Source organism: Mus caroli, unplaced genomic scaffold (genome assembly GCF_978045245.1).
Source record: "Mus caroli unplaced genomic scaffold, Mus_caroli_1 scaffold_14, whole genome shotgun sequence".
NCBI lineage: Eukaryota > Metazoa > Chordata > Mammalia > Rodentia > Muridae > Mus > Mus caroli.
In genome coordinates, this window is record NW_028227269.1 from 1,265,353 (window position 1) to 1,289,462 (window position 24,110).

At 46.4% G+C, this 24,110-nt stretch overlaps 2 protein-coding genes and 2 pseudogenes across 5 annotated transcripts; 3 read left to right on the forward strand and 1 right to left on the reverse strand.

The window, feature by feature from the left end:
• Cenpo (centromere protein O) lies at nucleotides 1-18,119 on the reverse strand. Of its 4 annotated transcripts, none has more exons than XM_029484633.2 (7): nucleotides 17,839-18,119; nucleotides 17,618-17,744; nucleotides 15,597-15,763; nucleotides 3,793-3,907; nucleotides 3,076-3,335; nucleotides 1,791-1,926; nucleotides 1-1,178 (listed from the first exon to the last, which is right to left on the reverse strand). In XM_029484633.2, exons 2-7 carry the CDS (start codon nucleotides 17,661-17,663, stop codon nucleotides 1,042-1,044), a joined length of 861 nt encoding a protein of 286 aa, XP_029340493.1. In that variant the 5' UTR covers nucleotides 17,664-17,744; nucleotides 17,839-18,119; the 3' UTR covers nucleotides 1-1,041. The 4 variants fall into 4 exon arrangements, with proteins under 4 accessions (XP_029340493.1, XP_021034269.1, XP_085686302.1 ...); XM_021178610.3 differs by having other exon boundaries at nucleotides 1,791-1,962; nucleotides 17,839-18,116; XM_085830176.1 differs by lacking the exon at nucleotides 15,597-15,763 and having other exon boundaries at nucleotides 1,791-1,962; nucleotides 17,869-18,078.
• LOC110307253 (ubiquitin-associated protein 2-like) lies at nucleotides 10,828-13,158 on the forward strand (annotated as a pseudogene).
• On the forward strand, nucleotides 18,078-21,258 carry Ptrhd1 (peptidyl-tRNA hydrolase domain containing 1). The gene is made up of 2 exons (XM_021178613.2): nucleotides 18,078-18,364; nucleotides 20,945-21,258. Exons 1-2 carry the CDS (start codon nucleotides 18,113-18,115, stop codon nucleotides 21,113-21,115), a joined length of 423 nt encoding a protein of 140 aa, XP_021034272.1. The 5' UTR covers nucleotides 18,078-18,112; the 3' UTR covers nucleotides 21,116-21,258.
• A 274-nt stretch (nucleotides 21,259-21,532) lies between these two features.
• LOC110307334 (putative monooxygenase p33MONOX pseudogene) lies at nucleotides 21,533-24,110 on the forward strand (annotated as a pseudogene).

Here is a 24,110-nt window from a genome sequence, read left to right on the forward strand (position 1 = left end):
TTGATAACGAACAGGACTGTTTTATTAAAAGCTTTACTCAACTTGATGAGACTGTCGTGGCAATTCTGTTACTGTGACACAGACCATGAACCTTTTATTCCAAACCTGTTAGGGGACCATGGCTTACGTTCCATGCATTCTTCCTGGAGTTTGCTGGAGCTCCCACACATGGAGATTTCTAGGAAGCAGCTAAGTCAGAGTGAAGCCCAAATGCTGGGCCTGCGGAGTAAAGATCCTATTTGGGACTAGCAGAGAGAGAGGGCAGGAGTTGTAATGGGAGGGCGTGTCCAGCAGGCAGGCCTAAAGATGTCAAGAAGCCCTAAGCCGAGGAACAACACACACTGCACAGCAAAGAGCCGTGGTGAACGAGAAAAGGTACATTAACAGTCTCTAGGAAATGGGAAGAGGACAGCCATGCCTGGAACTTGCAGGAGGGAGCCATGACAGAGGAGCGTCCCCTGATCTATGTGCAGATTTCCAACAGTGTTTCCTTAAAAGGATTTTATGCATGCTGTTCTCTGCCCAACTGTTTTAGGAAACATTAAATACATAGAACCCCCAAGTATAAAAATATTCTCTCACCAAATAGTGGCCCAGCACATGCTGCTCCAAACCCAAGACTAAAAAACACTTCCCTTCTTAACCACAAGCCCTATCATGGATTTATAGCTTCCAGGAAAGCTAGAGATGCTTACAAAAGGTCTTCAGTTACCCCCATTCTAGCTGATTCCAGCAAGAATATATGCATACAATCAAGTCAGCACTGGTGCTTATAGGAGGAAGAGACATTCTGGAGCACTGGGCTGAGTGAACAGTGAACAAGCAGTCACTTTGGAGAACTGTCCCAACTGCCCAGTGCCTACACATGCGGACTTATCTATGTCTACACGCAAGCTCCCTGTCATTCCCATGACACGGGTATCTGTTCTCATGGTAGCATCCAGGCAAGCACTCTCCCAACAGCTTTTGCTGACTGGTCCTGGACTGGAGGCAGCACAAGTGTGTTCATTTCTGCTGTCCCCCAAATAGAGAAACAGTTTTTCAGGAGACCAGGTTCAAACGCAGCTTTTCGGTTTCTTTGGAAAATGAAGCAAACACCTGGTGCAGGGGCTTGGTACGGAAGAGCATCTGATGGGATGCTCTGTGCTCTTCCCAAGTAGGGGATGATGCCTCCACACCTAAAGAAAGAGATTCTGTCAAGCCCATTAATCCGACCAGGGGTGTCAGAACCCAGACTGCCACTCTCCTGGACCCACTGTAGCTCTAGAGAGGATGCCTCGCCAGAACAATTCTGAGAAGAGGAAGTTAGAAAAATACAAAGACTAGAACAATTTAAAACCTGTGGGCATGCAACTTGTGGCATTGTCAGAATACTGCCTCCCCACTCCCCCATTACTGCCCATGTCAGATTATTATGGTACCTCTAGGCAAGAGGAAACCAAAGTCTCCTGGCCAGCCCTGACAAACTGCCACCTACAGAAAATACCCTAGAGGGCTAAGATGCTAACTTCATCACAGACAGTCCTAGGGCTCTGCCTTAGTTTTCTATCTTGGGGTTGGGGAGCACATGGCTGTGAAAATTAACTGTAAGATGAAAGCATTCTGGCCAATCTGGGAAAGGAAAGGGATAGGATACTTAGCATTTACAAAGAGGAAAAACTGTGGAGACTATAGAAATTGGTGACTTTCTAGTGTGTGAGCAGAAGGGCTCTAAGTGGGCTACTTGGTGTTATCTCCATTTGCTTGAACTAGAACATGCCATTTCTTCAGTGAGGCATTGTTCCTCATACCTGGCCTTGTCACAGTGACATCCGTGGGAAGAGCTGCTGTGGGGTCCTCATACAGCAACCTGGCACTGAAGGAGAAGGTCTGGCATCTCTGTTCCACTTTATAGGTGAACGACAGCAAGTTGCACAGGGCGTTTCTCTGCAAAGGTCCCGTGAGGACAGCACAGAAATCACTCTACCGGGGAAGGATGGAGAGGGTGATTACTGCTCCAGAGGTACTGTGTGGTACGGGGGGCCTCTCCAGCCTGACCACACACAACACTTTGTCTCAATGAAACAAAGGTCATCGAGAGTCTGGCAGGAAGCACTTGCCAGTGGACGATCAGGGAGCAGGTCGAGGGACATACTATTTCTGCCAAGTTTCACCAAGATTATCTTGTGTGGAAAGACATTTTGTTTAACTGATACCTGGATAGAGGTGGAACTGCTCAGCTCAGGTCATTAATTCCTTTGTATTTACTTTTGGGTTTCCACCCTCAGAAGACAGGCCAGAATTCAGGAGACCTACCCAGTCCTCTGTGGTAATGGGCACCTGCACTACGTTCAGCACAGCATTGCGCATATAACATCAGAGTTCAAAATCCCTGCTGAATTAACATCGTGGAAACTGCCCATATTGTGATAAAAGTGTGAGGGTCGCCATTAGGACTGGGGTCCTGTAACCAGGGCCCATTCTACAGCATCACTCAGAGTTGCAAAAGGGTGGGAAGTCACTCGTAGGTAAGAAACAAGTACTAGAAAGCGAGGGGACAAGGCAGAGGTGGTGACACATGCCTATAACTACCCCTGGTGCCAAGGCAGGAAGACTGCTCTGAGAGTGGCTGGGACGTCACAGTAAGGTCCAGGCCAGCATGCGCTACAGAGTGAACACCTATTTCAAACCGGCTAGCCAACCAACCAACCAACCAACCAACCAACCAACCAACCAACCAACCAGAGTAAAGAAAAGGGAATGAACAGACTTGTGCCTCAGGCTTGGGGCTGTAGCTTAGTGGCAGAGTGCTCTGCCAGCACGCACAGGGCCTTCAATCTCCAACCTTGCCAATAGTCAATATAGTAAAGATGAAACCAGCTATGTTGGCACCCACTTGTAACCCCAGCATTTAGGAGGCAGGGGCAGGTATATTGGCTCAAGTGCCAGACCACCCTGGGCCACATATACAGCTAGGATTAGAGAACTCTATCAAGAATAAATGAGCTTTCTTCTTTAAGAAAGCATGGTCCTTTGTCTTCCTCTGAAGTCTGTCATGGGCAATAAAATTAGACACAGAAATCCCTACACAAATACCTCAAGTTGGTCTGCCTGGTATTTCCTTCCCGCGTAGGCATTTAGGTATTCCCAGAGAGTAAACAGGAAGCGCTGAACATCAGTCTGGAGGTGTGCTGCGGCTATCTTTTCCAGAGGGATGAACACTGGGATGGAATGGTGATGAATCCGGAGTGGTTTCTTTATGATGAGGTCCACAAAGTAGGAATCTAGTAGGTTCCCCTCAAAGGCTGTGCTGATGCACATGCAGACTCCACGACTGGTCAACTTCCCGCTGAGCCCTGAGCAAACAGTGAGCAACACCTCTCAAATGTCAGACAAAGGTCGCGGGTTGCCATCTGAGCAGACAGACACAGTGTGAACAGACACAGTGTGAACAGACACAGTGTGAACAAAGGCCGCTTCTTTTTATTCCGAGTTACAGTTCACGTGAGTTCCCAGTTTTCCCCACAGTTCTCTATGGCATTGATGAACAAATTACTATTTACGGTAAAACAGAGATTTGAAGTTCAAACTCTAACCACGACTATAACTTAGGCAAGCAGTAAAGAAAGTTCTAGCAGAGGGTCTAGCAAACGACTGTGAAGAGAAATGGTTCCAGCCAGCCGCCAACAAACCAGCATGTCAGCTTGTGTATGTGTGGTCGTGTGTGCACGTAAGTTCTAAGAAAGCAAGTCTAGCACTGATAATACAGCTAGCCAACTCACTCAGATCAATCAGACCAGACCAAAGTCCTACCTGTAAAGCGATATGCCTCCAGAATGGCTTTCACATCTCTCCACGCCCTTTCCAGAACTTCCTGTTCACTAATCACGGTTTTGCTTGGGTTTTCTTTGGCAGGCGATTGTTTAACCTACAAGACATGTAGCAAATCTGACTGGTTACATCATGAGTACCACAAAGTCTCCGCCACTGTCTGACTGAGTAACAGTAAACAGTTTATTCTGTATGGCATCAGAAATTGGTCTTTCTGTGACCACAGCCTCACAGGATGGATGCACAGAGAGGATGTAGGCCATGCTGTGAGGAATTAGGGGCAGAAACTGCTAGCTAATAAACCAGGTTTGATGGCACCAGAGAAGACTGTAGAGAACAAGAAAAGGTGAGAAGCAAGTCCAGGCAGCACAGGATGTGGAGAGCTAAAGCCAGAGAAGCTGTTCTCAGCTAGACTGTAGGGCTTTGTGAGCTGGGACTCCCCAGACTCGAACTTGCAACTACAGCCCAGCAGTCACTACCAGGCTACCTTTTCCTCAGAGGATAAGTGTGAGCTAGCTGAATTACCCAAATGAAATAAGCAAACAGAAAATGATGTGAAGGTATTAGAGAAAATCCAAACAAGACTGAGAAGAAAAAGGAAGACAAGCTTTGAAGAACCTGGCTTTCCTGAAGTTCTTTCTTCTCTCCTTCAGAGCTCTCTCTGACCTGCTGCACTCCAAGGCCTACTTTCAAGGAGGTAACAGCTGAAGACCCCTGCTACCACAACGGCCAAGATCTCACAAGAAAAGGAGCCCACGTCTGCATACAACCTAACACTTGCCAAGTCCAGAACTGCACGTGTGTGGCTATGTCTAAGAAATGACATAAAAGAAACCACTGATGGTTATAAACGCAGTGGGTAGACCTGTCAACACTTCCAAACTTGTGACTGTAGAAGGGCCGCACTCTAGACCTCTCAAGCAGCCATGTGCTAACTGCCTGCCTGAAGAAACAACACTGAGGTCTCTGGAGGAGGACAGAGTGGCTCAGAAGCTGCTGCCCATGCTCTCACACTCAACAGCAAGCATGGGGGCCTGATTAACTTGCTGCCAACTGACATAAGCCAGAGCAGTGGTCCTCAGCCTGCGGGCCCAGACCACTTTGGAGTTGAGCGACCCTTTCACAGGGTCCATCAGAAATACAGATATTTACATTACGATTTGTAATAACAGCAAAATTACAGCTATGAAGCAGCAACAAAAACCATTTTATGGGTGTGGTTGGGGGGTCACCAGAACATGCAGAACTGTGTTAAAGGGTGGCAGCATTAGGAAGGTTGAGAACCACTGGTCTAGAGTCACCTGAAAGGGGAACTGTTGCGGGAAATAATAAAAAGGACAGCAGGTTCCAGCTGGGTGTTCTCATCTCAGCTGACTCTCTGGCCTGGAGCTCCGGAGACGTCTCCACCTGACTTGCTAAGTTCCCCTGGTGGGTCGTTGCCACGCCAGCCCCATGCAATGACCACCCACCCTGTGGTTAGCTGTCACTTTTCCCAGTAACCTGGTAAAATTAAAACTCTAGAAGTTTATAATTAAGCAGTCAGATTTATATATCAATAAATTCTCAATTCACGAGATTCCCTATATAATAATCTCAAAGTCAATTGATAATGATACAAGCTGCCCACCTAGATTAGACAAATTATCCCAATTATCCTATCACTATATGATATTATAGCTATCTATGGCTATTTAAAACCACAAGGAATCTAAATTGTCCTGGTCATCCTCCATCTTCCTCCTCCCTTCTCTTGCTGTCTCTGCAACTCTTAGCTCTGCCTCCCTTTTCCCCATCCAATCACAGGCTTCTTGTTGTATTAATATTTAAAGTAATTGGGCAGGGAAAATCCTGCTACAGGGAACCTTAATTGAGAGAATGCCCCCATCAGACTGACTGGAGGCAAGTCTGTGGGGACATTGCTTGATTAATGACTGACATGAGAGGGCTTAGCCACTGTGGGCAGTGCCTAGCCCACAACTCCTGAGAGCAAGTTACCCTGGGTTGTATAACAGAGCAGACTACGCAGGTATGGTGAGCCAGCCAGTCAGCAGGTCCTCCACGTGCTTCAGTGCCTGCCTTGATTTCCCTCATCATAAACGCAAAGCTGTCAGAAATCAACCTCCCCTCCCCCCAAGCCTGTTTTGGTCATGGTGTGTCATAACAGAAACTAACTAATACACATACCAAAAAGAAACAAGCCATCCATGGTGGGGCAGACCTTTAATTCCAGCACTCAGGTGACAGAAGCTGGTGCCTTTCTGTGAGTTTGAGGTCAAGTCTGGTCTACATAGTGCGTTCCAGGATAGTTAGAGCTATGTCTCAAAAAAGAAAAGAACAACTATCATATAATGGAAGGAAAAGGGCTCATGGGTTCCTAGCCCTCCTAAGGATTATTCACAATGACTGAGAGAATGTAGCCCCTGGTAAGGTGCTCAGACTCCTCCTGTAAGCAAACCCTTACCCACACCCTTCTAAGCAACCCGATGAGAATCACTGGGTCACTACCTTAAAAAACAAAACAAAACAAAACAAAAAAAAACGTGGAAGGAGAAGGGGGACAAGTTGGGAAAGGGATGGAGTAACATTACATACATGTGTGAAATGTAAGGAAATTCTTTATGTACAATAATTAGAAGCTAGCAAAAACCTAAAAAAAATTAAGAAAAAGTGATTAGCCAAGTGGGTAGAACTTGCCTTTAATCCCAGCACTGCTGAGGCAGAGGCAGGTAGATCTCTGAGTTTGAGGCCAGCGTGGTCTTCTGAGTGAGTTCCAAGACAGCCAGGGCTACACAGAGAAACCCTGCCTTGAGACAAACAAACAAACAAACAAAAGAAAAAAGAAAAGGCGAGGTAGACATCTAGACTCAGGCACAGACCATGCCCATCAGAACACGTCAGAGGCCTACCTCAGAACTCTTCTACATCCTCCGTTCAGATGCCAAAGAGCCAAGTCATCCCTTCCTGCCTTCCCACTGCCGAGTCCCTGTGCCATGGGCAGGTAACTGCTGCTCAGGGTGAGCCCTATCAGCGGACAGGCACAGGATATGCCAGTCAGAACAGAGAACCTCTGCTGGACCAAGACCAGGCTAACGGCCAGGCAGTCTAGCCTCCACCTCTGATGGAGACTCCCTGGTGGACCAGAGGTCATAGCTACCACTCTACTCTACAAGTCGGAAAACCTAAAAGAAATGAACAATTTTCTTGATAGATACCACTTACCAAAGTTAAATCAAGATCAGTAAACAATATAAATAGAACTATAGCCCCTAAGGAAATAGAAGCAGTCATTAAAAGTCTCCTAACCAAAAATAAATAAATAAATAAATAAATAAATAACCAACCAACCAAAAACCCAAGGTCTGATGGTTTCTACCAGACTTTCTAAGAAGACATAATACCAATAATTCTCAAATTATTCGACAAACTAGAAACAGAAGGAACACTGTCACATCCATTTTATGAGGCCTGTTAGTTATTCTGAAACCCAAACCACCCACAGACTCAAAGGAAATTACAGACCATTTTCCCTCATGAACACTGATGCAAAAATACTCAATAAAATACTTGTAAACTGAATCCAAGAACACATCAAAAAGATTGTCTACCATGATCAAGCAGCTTCATCCCAAAGATGTAGGGATGGTTCAACATACAAAAACCTGTCACTGTAATCCACCATGTAAATAAACTGAAAGGAAAAAACCCACAGGCATCTCATTCGATGCTGAGAAAGCTTTTGACATCCAACACCCTTTCATGATAAGTCTCGGAGAGAACAGGGATACAAGGCACATACCTAACCACAGTAAAGGCAATACACAGCAAGCCTATAGTTAACATCAAATGAAGTGGAGAGAAACTAAAAGCCGTTTCACTAAAATCAGGAACAAGACGAGGTTGTCCACTCTCTATCTACATCATCTATTCAATATAGTACTTGAAGTTCTAGCTAGAGCAGGAAGACAACTAAAGGAGACCAAGGGGTACAAATTGGAAAGGAAGAAGTCAAAGTACGGAAATTTGCACATGATGTGATAGTATATGTAAGTAACCCCCCAAATCCTACCAGTTGGCTGGATACACGATTAACTCAAAAAAATCAGTAGCCCTCCTATATACAAACAACAAATGGGCTGAGAAAGAAGTCAGAGAAATACCCTTCACAATAGCCACAAATAATATAAAATATCTTGGGGGGACGAAGGGAGAGAGTACTGGGAGAGACAACTTTGATTGGGGAGGGGAGCACATTTTGGGTTCAAGGTAGAAACCTAGTGCAATGGAAACTTCCAGGGATCTATGAGGGTGACCTTAACAAAGAATCCTAACAATGGGGGATACAGAACCCGAACCAAACGTCTTCTGTAACCAGGTAAGACTTCCAGTGGAGACACTAGGGTGCCAACTCAGCTACAAAACCTTCTACCTACAAGTTATCCTGCCTACAAGATGTGCTGGGGTAAAGGTGGCACAGAAACTGTGGGACTAGCCAACCAATGACTGGTATAGCTTGGCTCATGCCATAAGAGGGAGCCACACTTGACACTACCTAGAGGTCCAGGAACCAAAGTCTGGATAGCCCAGAGACCTAGGATAGAACCAAACACAAATGGCAAACAAACAACCTCAACAAAATGATTTCTAATGATATTCTGCTATACTCGTAGATTGGAGGCTAGCATCGTCATCAGAGAACCTTCATCCAGCAACTCATAGGAGGAGATACAGAGACCCACAGCCAAATATTAGGTGGACCGAGTATCCTATGGAAGAGGAGGAGCAAAGGATTGTAGGAGCTAGAAGGGTCAAGGGTACCACAAAAACATTGCCCACAGAGTCAACTAACCAGGGCTCACAGAGACTGAAGCATATACCATGGAGCCTGTGTGGGTCTGACCTAGGCCTTCTGCATACTTGTTATAGCTCTGTAGCTTCATGTTTTTGTGGAACTCCTAACAGTGGAAGTGGGAGTTGTTTATAACTCTATTGCCTGCTCTTGGGACCCATTTTTTTCCTACTGAGTTGCCTCATCCAGTTTAATATGAGGTTTGTGCCTAGTCTTATTGCAACTTGATATGCTGTGTTTGGTTGATATCCCTCGGAGGCCTGCCCTTTTCTGAAGGGAAATGGAGGAATTGATCTAGGGAGGAGGGAAGGCGGGGAGAGGGAACTGGGAGGAGAGAACGGAGGGGAAACTGCAGTGGGGATGTAATAGATGAGAGAAGATTAAATTAAAAAAAAAAAAAAAGAAATTAAAAGGTAGTTAAATGAAACAGGTATGTTTTTATATTCATCAAAACAAGCATCAATGCAAAAAAATAAGATTAGAAAATCAGTATAGATATGTTACAGGAAAACACAAACATACAAACTAAAAACACCCAATATTCATGGGAATCCCAGAAATAGAATAAAGAATGCCACTGATACATTACTTGAAATGATAATGATCACATTTTTAATAAAAGAAAAACTTCAGGTACTAATTTAAGCCATCACCAAGCCAAATACAGAACACTACACCTAACCTCATTATGACATAAATCTATCAAACACCAAAGACAGAGAACATCAAATTATGGAAAAGCAAGCAAGCAAATTCAAACAAGAATATCACCTAATAAGACTAATGTCTAATCATGAAAATATGATAATATGGGCCTAGAGATAAGAGATACATCCTTAAAGTATGAACAAAAATGATGTCCTAACTGATCTCTCGACTCCAAATATAAAATGGGAAGTTTGTTTGTGTGTCTGTTTCTTTCTTTTTTCTTTTGAGACAGGGTCTCTCTAGTATGTTGCTCTGGCTGTCCTGGAACTCAGTATGTAGATCAGCCCGTCCTCAAGCTCAGAGATACGCTTTCCTCGGCTTTAAGAGTGCTGGGATTAAAGCTGTGCACCCTGCCTGGGGTGTCAGTGTGTAGGAGACTGGGTATTCTTCCCTGTAAATGCTGTTATTTGTATATACTGTAAATGACGTCGGTGGGCACTAACCGAGCCGGGGGAACTGGGAACTACCTCAGAACCAAAACCAGACACAGCCCAAGCAGCGGCCACAGACCACTACAGAGCAAATTCGACTTGCACAGGTGATTTCGGATCATAATGATGCTGACTTTGAGGAGAAGGTGAAACGATTGATATCACAGGCAAAAACTAGGACGCATGTGTGATTGCTTTGCAATGGAGATGTCAACTGAGCTATCAATGTTCTCCTGGAAGGAAATCCAGACATGCATTCCTGGGAGATGTTTGGGAAGAAGAAAGGAGTCTCAGGACAGAAGGATGGTGGACAAATGGAATCTAATGAAGAAGGAAAAGAAAACTGAGACCAGGTCAGAGACTATAGTCGGTGACGTGGTGGGCCACCAAGATGGGGGTGTGGGGTAGGTGCCAGCCATGAATGAGAGTTTCAGGGCCAGGAAAATGGATTGGGTGGCACTAAAAGTGGAGGGCCTTCTGGAAGAGGCACAGACAGAGGCAGAAGAGGCCATGGTAGGTCTGGTAGGCGAGGAGGAAGGTTTTTTGCTCAAGAAATGGGAACCTGTAGCCCAGCTGACTATGCAGAGCCAGCCAACACTGATAACTATGGCAAAGCAGTGGCCATACATGGAACAACACTGGCCCCTCTGAACCAGACTTGATTTCATTGGGGTTGAGGGGTCAAATTATCCCCGAAAATGTGAGATTGCTCCTGGTGCATGGAGGACGGCAACAGAAGACTGGGGAACTGAAGACTGGAATGAGGATCTTTCTGAGACCAAGATCTTTACCGCCTCTAATGTGTCTTCAGTGCCTCTGCCTGCGGAGAATGTGACAATCACGGCTGGTCAGGGAACTGACCTTGCTCTTCTGTTGGGGAAGACACCATCTTCAATGGAAAATGATTCATCTAATCTGGATCCATCTTAGGCTCCTTCCCTGGCTCAGCCTCTGGTGTTTAGTAATTCGAAGCAGAATGCCGTATCACAGCCTGCTTCAGGGAGTACATTTTCTCGCCATAGCATGGTGAGCATGGAGGGGAAAGGATTTGGTGATGTTGTGGAAGCTAAAAGTGGCCGTACAACAGGCTCCCAGTTCTTGGAGCAATTCAAGACTGTGCAGGCCCTTGCTCAACTGGCAGCTCAACATTCTCAATCTACCACCTCCTCTTGGGATATGGGTTCAACAACACAATCTCCATCACTGGTGCAGTATGACTTGAAGAGTGCAGATGATTCGACAGTGCACAGTCCTTTTACAAAGTGCCAGGCATTCACCACATCTTCAACCATGATGGCGGTATCCCTTCAGGAGAAGCTACCCTCAGTGGCTCCCTCCACAGCTGCACCACCTCCCCCCTCTTCTCTTCTGCCAAGCAAATCCACCTCAGCTCCACAGATGTCTCTGGGGTCTTCAGACAACCAGTCCTTGAGCCCTCAGCCGGCTCAGCAGAAACTGAAACAGCAAAAGAAGAAAACCTTCCTGACATCCAAGATTCCTGCTCTGGCTGTGGAGATGCCTGGCTCAGCAGATAGCTCAGGGCTAAATCTGCAGTTTGGGTCAGAGCCTGTCCTTTCTGATTATGAGTCCACCCCCACCACGAGCGTCTCCTCAAGCCAGGCTCCTAGTAGCCTGTATACCAGCACAGCCAGTGAGTCTTTATCTACAGTTTCATCTATTCGGAGTCAGGAGTCTGGTTATCAGAGTGGCCCGATTCAGTTGACAACTTACACCTCCCAAAATAACGCTCAGGGCCCTGAATATGAACAGAGATCCACACAGACATGGCAGTATCCCAGCTCCATCTCTTCATCACCCCAAAAGGACCTGACTCAGGCTAAGAATGGTTTCAGCTCTGTGCAGGTCATGCAGTTAGACCTTGCAAGCTGTTGAAGGGGCTACAAGCTCTGCAGTGAAATCTGAATCACCTTCCACTTCCAGTTTCCCCTCTCTCAGTGAAACAGTACCTGCAGCTTCCTCACTGACAACAGCCAATCAGCAATCATGCTCCTTAAGTGACTTGAGCTGCTTAAGGAGACTCCAAATAACACTACCACACAACATAGCAGTGTATCATCTACACAGCAGAATGCCCTTTCATCATCAGCATCTTCTGGGCATGCTTTGACATCCACTCTTGCATACAAGTGTGGAGAGGGAGGTAAATCTACGTTTTTCCTCCAGCACTTTCTCTACCACTGTCTTTGCAGTGGTACTGTCTGCAGGCACTGTCTTTGCACCTCCCCCACTGGTCAGTGTCTCCTCCAGTCTGAATGGTGGCAGCTGTCTGGGCCTTAGCCTGGGCAGCAACTCTACTGTCACAGCCTCAACTTGAAGCTCAGTTGCTACAACTTCAGGAAAAGCTCCTCCCGACCTTCCCCCTGGAGTCCCGTCATTGTTGCCTAATCCATATATCATGGCTCCGGCCGGCCGGGGCTGTTGCATGCCTACCCGCCACAAGTGTGTGGTTATGTTGATTTACAGATGCTCCAGACAGGATTCCCATTGGATTACTACAGTAGTCCGTTTCTCACACCCACCACTCCACTTACTGGAAGGGATGGTAGCCTGGCTAGCCACCCTTACTCTGGCGACCTCACCAAATTTGGCTGTGGGGATGCTTCCTCCCCACTCCAGCCACAACCTTGGTCCAACCCCAACAGAACCAGACGCAGACTCATCACACCACACAGCAGACATTCCTGAACCCGGCGCTGCCTCTTGGCTATAGGTACGCCAGCCTGCCATACTACACAGGGGTCCCGGGCCTCCCCAGCACCTTCCAGTATGGGCCTGCTGTGTTCCCTGTGGCTCCTACCTCTTCCAAGAGCATGGTGTGAATGTCAGTGTGAATGCCTTGGCTACCCCTTTCCAACAGCCAAGTGGATATGGGTCTCATGGACACAACACTGGTCTATCAGTCACCTCTAATAACATGAGCATGCCAGATATCTCGGGTTCTGTGTACTCCAAAACCCAGTCTTTGAGAAACAAGAGTTTCATTCCGGTACTCCTGCTGCCTCCTTCAACTTGCCTTCAGTCCTAGGAAGTGGAGGGCCCATCAATCCAGCCACAGCTGCTACCTACCCACCTGCCCCCTTTATGCATATTCTGACCCCACATCAGCAACCACACTCTCAGATCCTTCACCATCACCTGTAGCAGAATGGCCAGATGGGCAGTGGGCAACGTAGCCAGACCAGCTCCATCCTGCAGAAGCCCCAGACCACCAACAAGTCTGCCTACAACAGCTACAGCTGGGGGGTCAACTTAGGACCTGACCCTCTTCTCCTATCCCATCTTCTGAGAGGGCTTCTCAGGTTTAAACTATGGAAACAGCATCAAAGAGAGAAAAGAATTTAGGGCGATTCTGCTGATCCACAACCCCAGAAGCCCATCCCACACCTCAGCTTCATGTCTGTCCCATCTCTATACCATCCCACCCTGCTGCATGTATTATAGGGTTTGTATTTTCTTCCCCTCCCCTCCTCTTCCTCCTTTTCTCTCTGCATTCAAGATTATGAAACTTGGCTTTTCCTTCACTTCTTCTTCCTGTTTATCCTGGTGAGGTGGGAAGGTGACCCCCAAATATACATCAGCCCAACAACAACAACAACAACAAGACGTGCACCCTATCCAGTCTTCAAATGCATAGCTGTACAACAAAACACTCAACTAGAAACAACATCTAAAAGACAAAACAAAACACTTGAGAGGTTACTAAAACTATTGCTGTATCATTATAGCCCAGGCTGGACCTGGACTCTGGATCTTTCTTCCTTAACCTCCCCTAAATGCTGGCATTATAAGGCCTGTGCCACCACGATCAACAGGATGTTTTATTACTGATTTATTTTAATTAGGTTTAAGCAGCTCACACTGTGCCCAATTCACACATCTTTAAGACAAACAGAGCAGAGCTCTGTATCTGCCACACACATCACAGCCTGAAATTCTCGCCCTCAAAAAATAAGGGCGCTGTTTAACAGACCAATGGAACCAAACAATCTGGAAACAACCCATGCCATACAATGAGACAGCACACACAGTAATCTATTCTATAAAGACTATCTCTGAAAGGCAAAGCATAAAATTACACAAATACCACCATTATGGTGTCAGGTCAAGATTTATGAAACAGAAACACAGTGCTAAGTTTCAAAACTGATTTCCATTTGCAGAGATGGAAGACGAACCATAGACTAAAGGAAAGAATACGAGCCATAGACTAAAGGAAAGAATTCAAACCCTAAATATGTAAAGAAAAAATTCCTAACTCATGACATACATACATACATACATACACTTCAAAGGTCTTGGAAAAAAATACTTGAAATTCTCCAGACTCAGATGTCCTAGAATTAAGGCGTGTACCTAATAGAAAAGTGCTGTGTTTTCACACGATACGATAGCAAGAAGACTCTCACAGCAGAATCCTGACTCCAAAGTGAGATAACCCAGATAACCCACGTGGCGTTGTCCACGACAGGCCGTAAACCACACCTGCTGAGCACCGATGGTGGCGGGTGTGTGTGTGTGTGTGTGTGTGTGTGTACAGACTGCAGCTCTCAGCACAACAAGTCAGACAGAAGGACTGACACTCTACAGCTGCACCAAGTTCAGGGTGTGGGGACACTCACTCTGAGGCCAAAACAGCAGGAAGACTGACTGCAAGGTCTGTGCCAGCTTGGGTTAGAGTGACCTCAAGCCTGGCTAAGTAACAAGATTTAAAACAATGCTCAAAAACAGATAAAAACCATTCTTGGTAACAGAAACTGGATCAGTGGCTACACTGAAGGGCATGATTTCCAGGAGGCAAACCGACAACCCTGGGTTCGGGTAATAGCCTGTGGTTTTCATTTGGTTGTATTCCCTTAAGACATTCACTAGCTTTTTCACATTACATATTTGACTTCAATAAAAAAACAAATTAAAGAAAAGAGGAAGAGTGTGAGGGAAGGGAAGGAGAAGGCAGGAAGGCTGGCTCTATGGGTAAATGATGGCATCACGTGAGTGATTACTGACTGCCTTTGGTCAGGGAAAGAACGGTACATTTTGTAACATGTAATCGGCCCTGAAGGGTTTGTGGAAAAATGGAAATATTAAATTACTGTAATTATCCTCGTATCCAAAGCATCCGGCAAGTACTTCCCACCGCTGTTGGGAACGCTTAGTACACAGCAAGGAGACACTAGGCCCAAAGACAACAGGAAGGAATATCTGAGAGATCTGCTAACTGAGCCTCAGTAACTGTGGAGGAAACCAGAACGAAGGACTGGCCAATGTGTGCCATGAAATTCTGAGACTGGGTAACAGAACATTGGCACCGATGGTAAAATTACAAACGGCTCAGACCTGCTGAGGTTGAGGTACCAGGCTCAGGTGTTTATGGGAGAAGGCCGAGGAGACTGTTACAAAGAACACCAAGAACTAGCCTGCCTCCTCATCACCACCTGACAATTAGTAGTTGATAGGTTGTTTTGTTTTTGTTTTGTTTGAGACAGAGTTTCTCTGTATAGCCCTGGCTCTCCTGGACTCACTTTGTAGATGAGGCTGGAGATCCACCTGCCTCTGTCTCTCCAGTGCTGGGGTCAAAGGCATGCGCCAGCACTGCCTGTCTAGTAGTTGATACTCTTAGCTACATCTTTACACGTCTGATTATTTGATGAATCAAAGACTTGAAATCATTTCAGTATGATCTCAAGGCAAGCATCCATGCAGGGTTACCGAGCCTGAGGCTCCCCGCTCACTCGCAGCTGCGCTTCACACCCCTGTAGAGCCAACGCTGCCTTTCTACTCACTCTGGCTCGCCACTGCTTCACTTCTGCCCTCAGCTTATCTCGTTGTTGCTGCAGTTCTCGAATCCTGGTTCTAAGAGAACTTTCCTTTTTTTGAACTGTTGGTTCTTCAGACTTTCTATTCGATATGTTCGTTTGAGCCTCTAGTCTTTCCAGGTGAGCTAAAACACCTAAAGAAAGTGAAAACAGACAAACAAAACACCCTTCATAATCTGACAAACTGGCAAAGCATACTCTACGAAGGAACAGTTTGCTGTGCTAAACGCTGACCAAAGCAGCAACTCAGGGAGGAAGGGCCCATTTCATCTTACAGGTTACAGTCTGCCATGAGAGGAGTCAGGGCAGAAGTGTGAAGCTGGAACTAAAGCAGAGGGAGGAACAATGCTTGCTGGCTTGCTCAGTTTGTTTTTTATACATCCCAGGACCACCTACCTGCCCAGGAGTGGCAAGAACTCAGGGCAGGAACTGAAGCAAGAGACCATAGAGCAACAAGCTTATTAGCTTCCTGCTACTGCTCAGTTAGCTTTCATATACCACCCAGGACCACCTGCCGCAATGGGTTAGGTGCTCTTCCATTAAGAAGCAATCCAAAAAACGCCCTAAAGAAACTGCCCATAGACCAATCTGATGAGTAAATTCCTTAACAATTGAGGTTCCCTCTTCACAGGTTGCATCAAGTTGACAACCAAAAACAGTTGTCACAATAGATAACTCATATATCTAGGACATATTTATTTATTTATCTGTTTATCGAGACAGGGTCTTTCCTACACGACTGGCCCAGAATCCACTCTGTAGATCAGGCTGTCCTTGAACTCACAGAGATCCACCTGCTTCCACCCAGAGTGCTGGGAGCAAAGACATGTACCATCACAACTGGTCTGCCATAAGTTTATAAAGCCACAGCCCAGACAACCAACCCAGAGACCATTAACCTCTCTGCTGACCACTGCTGTAAAACACCCCCTAATTAGTACGCTCATTTGAAGAGAAGGAGAGACTCCTGATTTGTCTATTGCTTGCTTTGTGGGCAGCAGCATTTCATCTAAGCCTGCTTATCACAGAAGCACAAATCGAGGGTGGGAAAGGCCGATTCTCCATGCTTTCCCACAACCCAGATGAAACCTCCCTAGAGAAGTCCAGTGCTTCACCTCATGTAACTAGTTTCCTTAGGCAGATCCAGTATTTACTCTGCAGGGTTCACAAGACTATACATTCACAAAAATCCATTCTTCATTTGTCTTGGGACAGCCCAGACCTGGCTCATTCATCTACCCAGCCGAAGCTAGACATCAAATTACTAGTGTATAGCTCCTTTTAAAAAACAAACAAACAAACAAACAAACAAACAAACATGCATAAGATCAAGAGAGAGCCACAGTAGGCAGCACCTTGGTCCTTCATTTGCTCTTCTTCCCGTTACTGACTCCTGACTTCTTTTATTTCCTCAGGAGCCTGAGCACAGCAGTTTCGTCTCTCTGCTGTATCCGGTTCCTCTCCATGTTCACACAATAAGCAGTGGTAATTGCCAAGCAGATAGAGAAAACCAACATAATCATAACTAAATGTTTCAATCTTTTGGATTGAAGAGATGACAAGGGAACTGGAGAATAATTGACCTGTCGAAGTTTGATGATTATTCACAAACTTTCACTCATCACTTGTTTTAGCAAGGTGTGGTGATACACAGAAGGGCAAGTTACAGGCAAATTTGGGATTACATAGTAATTTAGTTCTAGGGTATGGATTATACTTGATTGCAACATATTTTTAACAATTAAGTCATCAAACTTTTAGTTTTTAGTAACAATTTCAACCCACATGATGCTTTCACATTAAGTTTTGTTTAAAGGAGAAAGAAAATGAGGCAGAGCTATAATGTGTCCAAGCCACAAAATTTCTTAAGGCAGAGCCCTGGATCAAATCCATATCTAATCGCCAAAGTTACTGCCCTACAGTGCCCCTTCCTTTGCAATAAAGTCTGGAAAGACTGTGGTACAGAGAAAGCCAAACCCTTTGAATACCTCCTTTGCACTCTCTGCCTGGACACAAAGTATTTGCAGACTCCATCTCCTCTTCGGGTTCTCAAGTGTTTTTTCTTACGATGCTAGACGTACAAGGCAGGATTAACATGGACCCGAACGCCCTTAACTGTAAATAGGAAAAGACACGCACTCACCAATCTATTGCCACTGTTGCCTGACAGTCCCGGGATAAGCAAAGTGTCCCCGCTGGCGTCCCTTACCTTGGACTGGTCAGCCCTGTCCACGCCTACCTCACCTCCGTGGCCACTATGGTCCAGCCGGGCTTCCTCGAACACCCAAAGAAGCTGTACAGTAATGCTAATCTGTCTACCACTGGGTCTTGCTTTCTCGCCAAAGCTCCCTCACTCAGGATGCAGTTTAAGAATTCCCGCCGAGCGCAACTGAAGTCACAACGTAACCCACTGATCCCAGAGTGCTTTGTGCTTCCGCCGTACAGGAACATGGTGGCGCCCACAACTCCACACTAATCCCAGCATGCACCGCAAGGTACGTCCGGCCGGTCTGATGATCAGGAAGATGGCATGCTCTGGGGTGGAGCCACAGATCCTTGTACAGTACTTAGTATTACGAAAGGATCTATCTCAGGCTCCCTTTTCCTGGCCCACCGGCGCACTGGTAGCGCAGGCTTGTCACGCCGCCACAGCAGCCTTGCACCTTCATCGAGACCATCCGCACACGGCAGCTTATCTCCGGGAGCTGGGGCGCATGCGCAAGGTGGTTCTCGAGGTGAGGCTTGGGGAGTATCCGGAGGGACCCTAAACGGGGGTGAGGTGCCGAGGCCGGAAGTAGATCTGCTCTTGGGCCCCACCCTTAGCTTCCGGAAGTACGTGTGGCATGATTGTAGGAGGGATCACTAAGAGTTTGGGAATGGTCTCCGCTACGCAGTGAACCTTCCCTTTGGCAGAGCATCACTGTGAAGAACCTACGCAGACTCTGCTATCACAGCGTTCACCAGAAATTGGTTGTTCCAGTGTCCCTTAGATCCCTGGGAACGAAGCTGGGGAAAGCGTGGCCCTTATGCCTGTGCACCAATCTGCCTTTTTTTTTTTTTTTTTTACATATTTTTTTAATTGGGTATTTATTTCATTTACATTTCCAATGCTATCCCAAAAGTCCCCCACACGCTCCCCCACCCACTTCCCTACTCACCCACTCCCACTTCTTGGCCCTGGCGTTCCCCTGTACTGAGGCATAGAAAGTGTACGACCAATGGGCCTCTCTTTCCGCTGATGGCCGACTAGGCCATCTTCTGATTCATATGCAGCTAGAGACACAGCTAGAGACACGAGCGGGGGGGGGGGGGTACTGGTTAGTTCATAATGTTGTTCCACCTATAGGATTGCAGATCCCTTTAGCTCCTTGGGTTCTTTCTCTAGCTCCTCCATTGGGGGCCCTGTGATGCATCCAATAGCTGACTGTGAGCATCCACTTCTATGTTTGCCAGGCCCCAGTATCGTCTCACAAGAGACAGCCATATCTGGGTCCTTTTAGCAAAATCTTGCTAGTGTATGCAATGGTGTCAGCGTTTGGAGGCTGATTATGGGATGGATCCCCGGATATGGCAGTTTCTAGATGGTCCATCTTTTCGTCTCAGCTCCAAATTTTGTCTCTGTAACTCCAATCTGCCTTTTAAAGCTGGGCCTAGCCGGGCGAGGTGGCGCACGCCTTTAATCCCAGTACTTGGGAGGCAGAGGCAGGTGGATTTCTGAATTTGAGGTCAGCCTGGGCTACAAAGTGAGTTCCATGATAGCCAGGGCTATACAGAGAAACCCTGTCTCCAAAAACCAAAAAAAAAAAAAAAAAAAAAGCTGGACCTAAAATTAGCACTGCCTTAATGAATATTGTTAGTAAGAAATAGAGGCTGTTTATTTAAAAGGAGAAATGCTCAGTGAGTGGGGAAAAGGAGTGTTTTTCAGAAGCTCTGAGTCTCAAGTCTCCTGACATTTACATAGCATCTGCTTCTCTAGAGAAATCTTTATTCAGGAAAACAGAGGCAAGGGGGTGAGAGTGGAGGAACCTACATCTGTGTTCAACTTTCTGAGGGGTCCTTTCCCATCTTGGGGATTTACACCCATTTGATTAACCTTTTTTTTTTTTTTTTTTTTTTTAAAGATCTACTTAAATTATGTGTAGGTGTATGTGTGTCTGTGGGACATAGGCACGTGAGTGCAGATGTCTTCGGAGGACAGAATAGGGTGTAGGATCTTCTGCCGTGAGAACAATGCAGCGTGGGTTCTAGGAACTGAACTCTGGTCCTCTGGAAGAGCAGCATTCCCTGGACACGGAGCCTCGCCTCAGCTCCTGGACTAACTCTTAAGGGTTAGGACCATATGATATTCTTTACCAGAAAGCCTTCTTCTAGATCTCCTGGAATTTAAAAAAGTTGTGTTTGTGTCCAGGTCAAGATCCTATTGGCCTTAGATCCTATTCTGCTGACCAAAAAGCATGTAATAGGGTAGATTAAAAGGGTTGGTGGGTAAAGGATTAAAAGGGCTCATTGGGTAAAGGCATATATATGCCACCAAGTCTGACAACCCTAGTTCTATCCCTGGACTCACTTGATGGGAAGAAAAAAACAAATCTTACAAGTTATTCTCAGTGTGCACGCATAATATAATATTCTAGTTTGCTTTTTGTTGCTGAGAAAAATACCATGGCCAAAAAAATCAACTTGGGAAGGAAAGGGCTTATTACACCTTACAGGTTACATCCGTCATCTGGAGAGGCCAACGCAGGAACTTAAGGCAGCAATCTTGAAGCAGAAACCACAGAGGAGCACTGGCTCTCCTGACCTTCAACTATCTTACTTATACACTTTAGGTCAATTTGCCTAACGTGGTACTGGGATGGTACTGCCCACAGTGGACTGAGCCCTCTTATATCAAAAAGTTGAGAGATGTGTCCTGCATCAACTTAGGCTTGGGCCTGAGGGGATGAGAGAGGGAGAAGGAAAGTATATGTAATTTTAGAAATCTTGCCAGTGATCAGCAGAGTCACAGATAGCTTAAGGGTGAAGGTGAGCTGCAGTAGGCACCAGCCATAGGGAACTAGAAACTATATAGCAGAATTCAATACGAAAGAGAATTGCATTTTATTAACAGCGTATCAAGCCTCCTTCTGTCCCTTCCTAGTCACTTCTGTAAGATCCTAAAAAAAGGAAATAGCAAACCAATGGGCACAACTGTTGCTCTACAATTCTTTGGTGGAGCCACAGCTCCAGTTAGAGAGCCCCTCCCCACTCCTGTGACCTTCTGACACTTCCTAAATGGGTCATTCAGTCTGCGTTGTGTGTTCTGCAACTTGTAGGCTGCTGATGAGACAACCTTGAAGGAGCTGGCTGAGACCCTGCAGCAGAAGAACATTGACCACACGCTGTGGCTGGAGCAACCGGAGAATATTGCCACGTGCATAGCCCTGAGGCCATACCCCAAGGAAGAAGTGAGCCAGTATTTGAAGAAGTTCCGGTTGTTCAAGTGACTGAAGTCCTGGTAGAACTGAAAGTCAGCTGCCATCCTGAAGCATTGTGGATTCCTTTCAATGCTGCTATACTCTTCCCCTCTAGTTATGGTGGTTTCTTAAGAACCAGCACAAATGCAAATTAAAGCTCTCATTAATAAGCACCTACTGCTATCATCATCATCATCATTGCCATGAAGTTCAAGTGAGGGGAGTTGATAAGCATCACTATTATCTGTGGGTCATCGCTGACACACAATGCATTTTCTGTTGGGAATTATGGACTTCAGGTCACTCAGGTTTAAAATGTTGCCTTTGAGTTCCTTACCTCCCTCCCCTCTCTCTGCTCCCCATTTTCCTCTTCTTTCCTTGATGTCCCATGACTGGCCTCCAGTCTCTAGTGCCATAATAGAATGCTTCTTTTCTTCCTCTCTGACACTTAACACATCACCTTCACAAAGTCTTACCAGCCAAGAATTATTCCCCTCCCTAAACATCTGTACATGACAGGACACTGTCGAGAATCTCCTGTCTCAAGTTTGTACAATAATTCTTACCATTTATTCTCTGTCAATGAATGCTGACCATCCAGTGGCTGGGCAGAAGAGAGAATAAGGGTGGGACTTCTACCATCCAAGGGACTGGGAGAAAGGAAGCAAGTTGTAGATCTGCCACGGGGAAAGAGAAGTGAGTTCTTGAGAGTTCAGCAAAAAACAGAAGTATTATTGCTATGTTGGCTGTGAGGTAGCCAGATTAGCTTAGGGGGTTAAGACAGATCATTTGACTGCCCCAGGTGAAGTTTGGAAACAAATCTTGGTTTCTCTGTGTCATTATTGGGAACTAGCTAGGATAAATAATTCATTTTACATACTTTGACACAGGTTTTGGGGATTAAACTCAGGTTATCAGGTTAGTGTGACAATTTTTTTTAACCTATTAACCCATCTCTCAGTTCAACTATTAAATTATATTTTTAAAAATTCATTACCGAATCAGTGTGGTGAAGGAGAGTTCCTACTAAGTGATGGTGGGAATATAAACTGAAAAAAAAAAAATTCATTACCGGTCGGGGAGTGTTTGTCGCGCTCTCACGATGGCTTGGCTCTGTTCAGCCCAGCAGCCTCTTGGGCCATCTGGAGCCTCGAGCCTCTTTAGTGAGGGAAGTCGGGCCGCAGGTGGTGGGCAAGCAGAGCCTCTGGATGGACCCTTCCTCAGAAGCTTCGCTAATTTGCAGAAGCTGGGCAATGCTCCTTATTAACATCTGTCTGTCCGCATAGTCCGGGCGTCATTTCACTGTGCTCTTGCTCCCAGTGGGCCTCTAGGCAAGATGTCCCTGCCCATCGGGATGTGCCGTCAAGTATTCAGCTATGATGCCCTAGAGGACCCTGCGCCCATGACTCCTCCTCCATCGGACATGGGCAGCATCCCCTGGAAGCCAGTGATTCCAGAGTGCAAGTATCAGCATCTTGACCAGACAGAGGAGGGCGCGGCCAGTGTCTCTTCCCTTGCTGGGACTCTATCACCAGCTACTGACAGTTCAGACAAGGCCCCTGTGGTGAAGGCTAAAGCTAGCTCTGTCATCATGAGTTCCCTGATCACAAAGCAGACACAGGAGAGCATCCAGCGTTTTGAACAACAGGCAGGACTGAGAGATGCTGGCTACACACCCCATAAGGGCCTTACCATGGAAGAGACCAAGTACCTTCTAGTGGCAGAAGCTAAAGCTGCAGAGTGGAGAGACAGCAAAAAGAAGAGAAGCACCCTGCATCAGCCCAGTCCACCCCGAGCAGTACCCCTCACACTTCCCCTAAGCAGAAGTCAGAGGCCGGTTCCCATCTGGCTCCTCCACAGCCTTATCTGCTCCAAATCCTCATACCATGGATCCTGGGAGTGGAAATGATAGGAACTCAGCAGACAAATGGAGCCTCTTTGGACCACGACCCCTGCAGAAATCAGATTCTGGTTTTGCTATTCAGGTTTACAAAGGTGCCCCCAAGACCCTCTCCTATGGAGATGGGGTGTGCCCAGGCCACACGAGTGGGTGAAGATCCAGCAACCTTCAAGCCACCAAAGATGGATGTCCCAATGGTAGAAGGAAAGAAGCAACCACTTCGAACCCATAATCTCAAACCCCGTGACCTGAATGTGCTCACACCCACTGGCTTCTAGAATGCTCTGTCCAGGGTCTGCAACTTCCCTGGGCTCTGACATAGGAGTGATGTGGCTAACTGAGGCCTGAGTGAGTGTGCAGATTGTCCTTGGGTGAGTGAGAAAAAACACTGCTTTCAGGTTGGTGGAAAATGTCAGTGGTGTAGCGTTGAGGACCTCACTATTTTTTTTTTTAAATCATTTATCCTAGAGAAGGACTCTGATCCTTGCTTTCCTAGGTAAATTATGCTGGAGTGCTTCCAATACTAAGGCCTCTTGATTCTTTTCCCTTGATCACTATGAACACTGACAAATCAAGGTAGAGGTGCCCACCAACCAGCTTGCACAGCAGAGGCCTCCTGACATGCATTAGCCTGGACTTCTCGAGAGCTGGGCACAGCTTGTAGGACCCTGGCTTTCTAAGCTGAACCACAGATTGTTCTCCCCCAACCCCCCTCTCTTTTTCTTTTTCTTTCTTTCAAGACAGGGATTCTATGTGTAGTCCTGGCTGTCCTAGAATTAGCTCTGAAGACCAGGCTGGCCTTGAACTTACAGAGATCCACCTGCCAGCCTCCCGAGTGCTGGGGTTAAAGGGGGTCACCACCAGAGCCCAGCTCAAGTTCTTTCTCTTGGTTGATCCAGCACACCACTTTGTTCTCTTGGGCCGGATCTGCTGTGTCACAGGACAAACACTAGGTCTTATACGGCCCCTTTTTTGCCCCCGCATTTTAACATGAAATTAATTTAACTTCTAATTCAGTATGATGCTGGTTTCATACTGGCAAATGGTTCCCCACTCTAATTCCATTACTGAAGATTAAGCCCAGGCAGGGACTTGCTCATTTTTGGCAAGTGCTCTACCACCGAG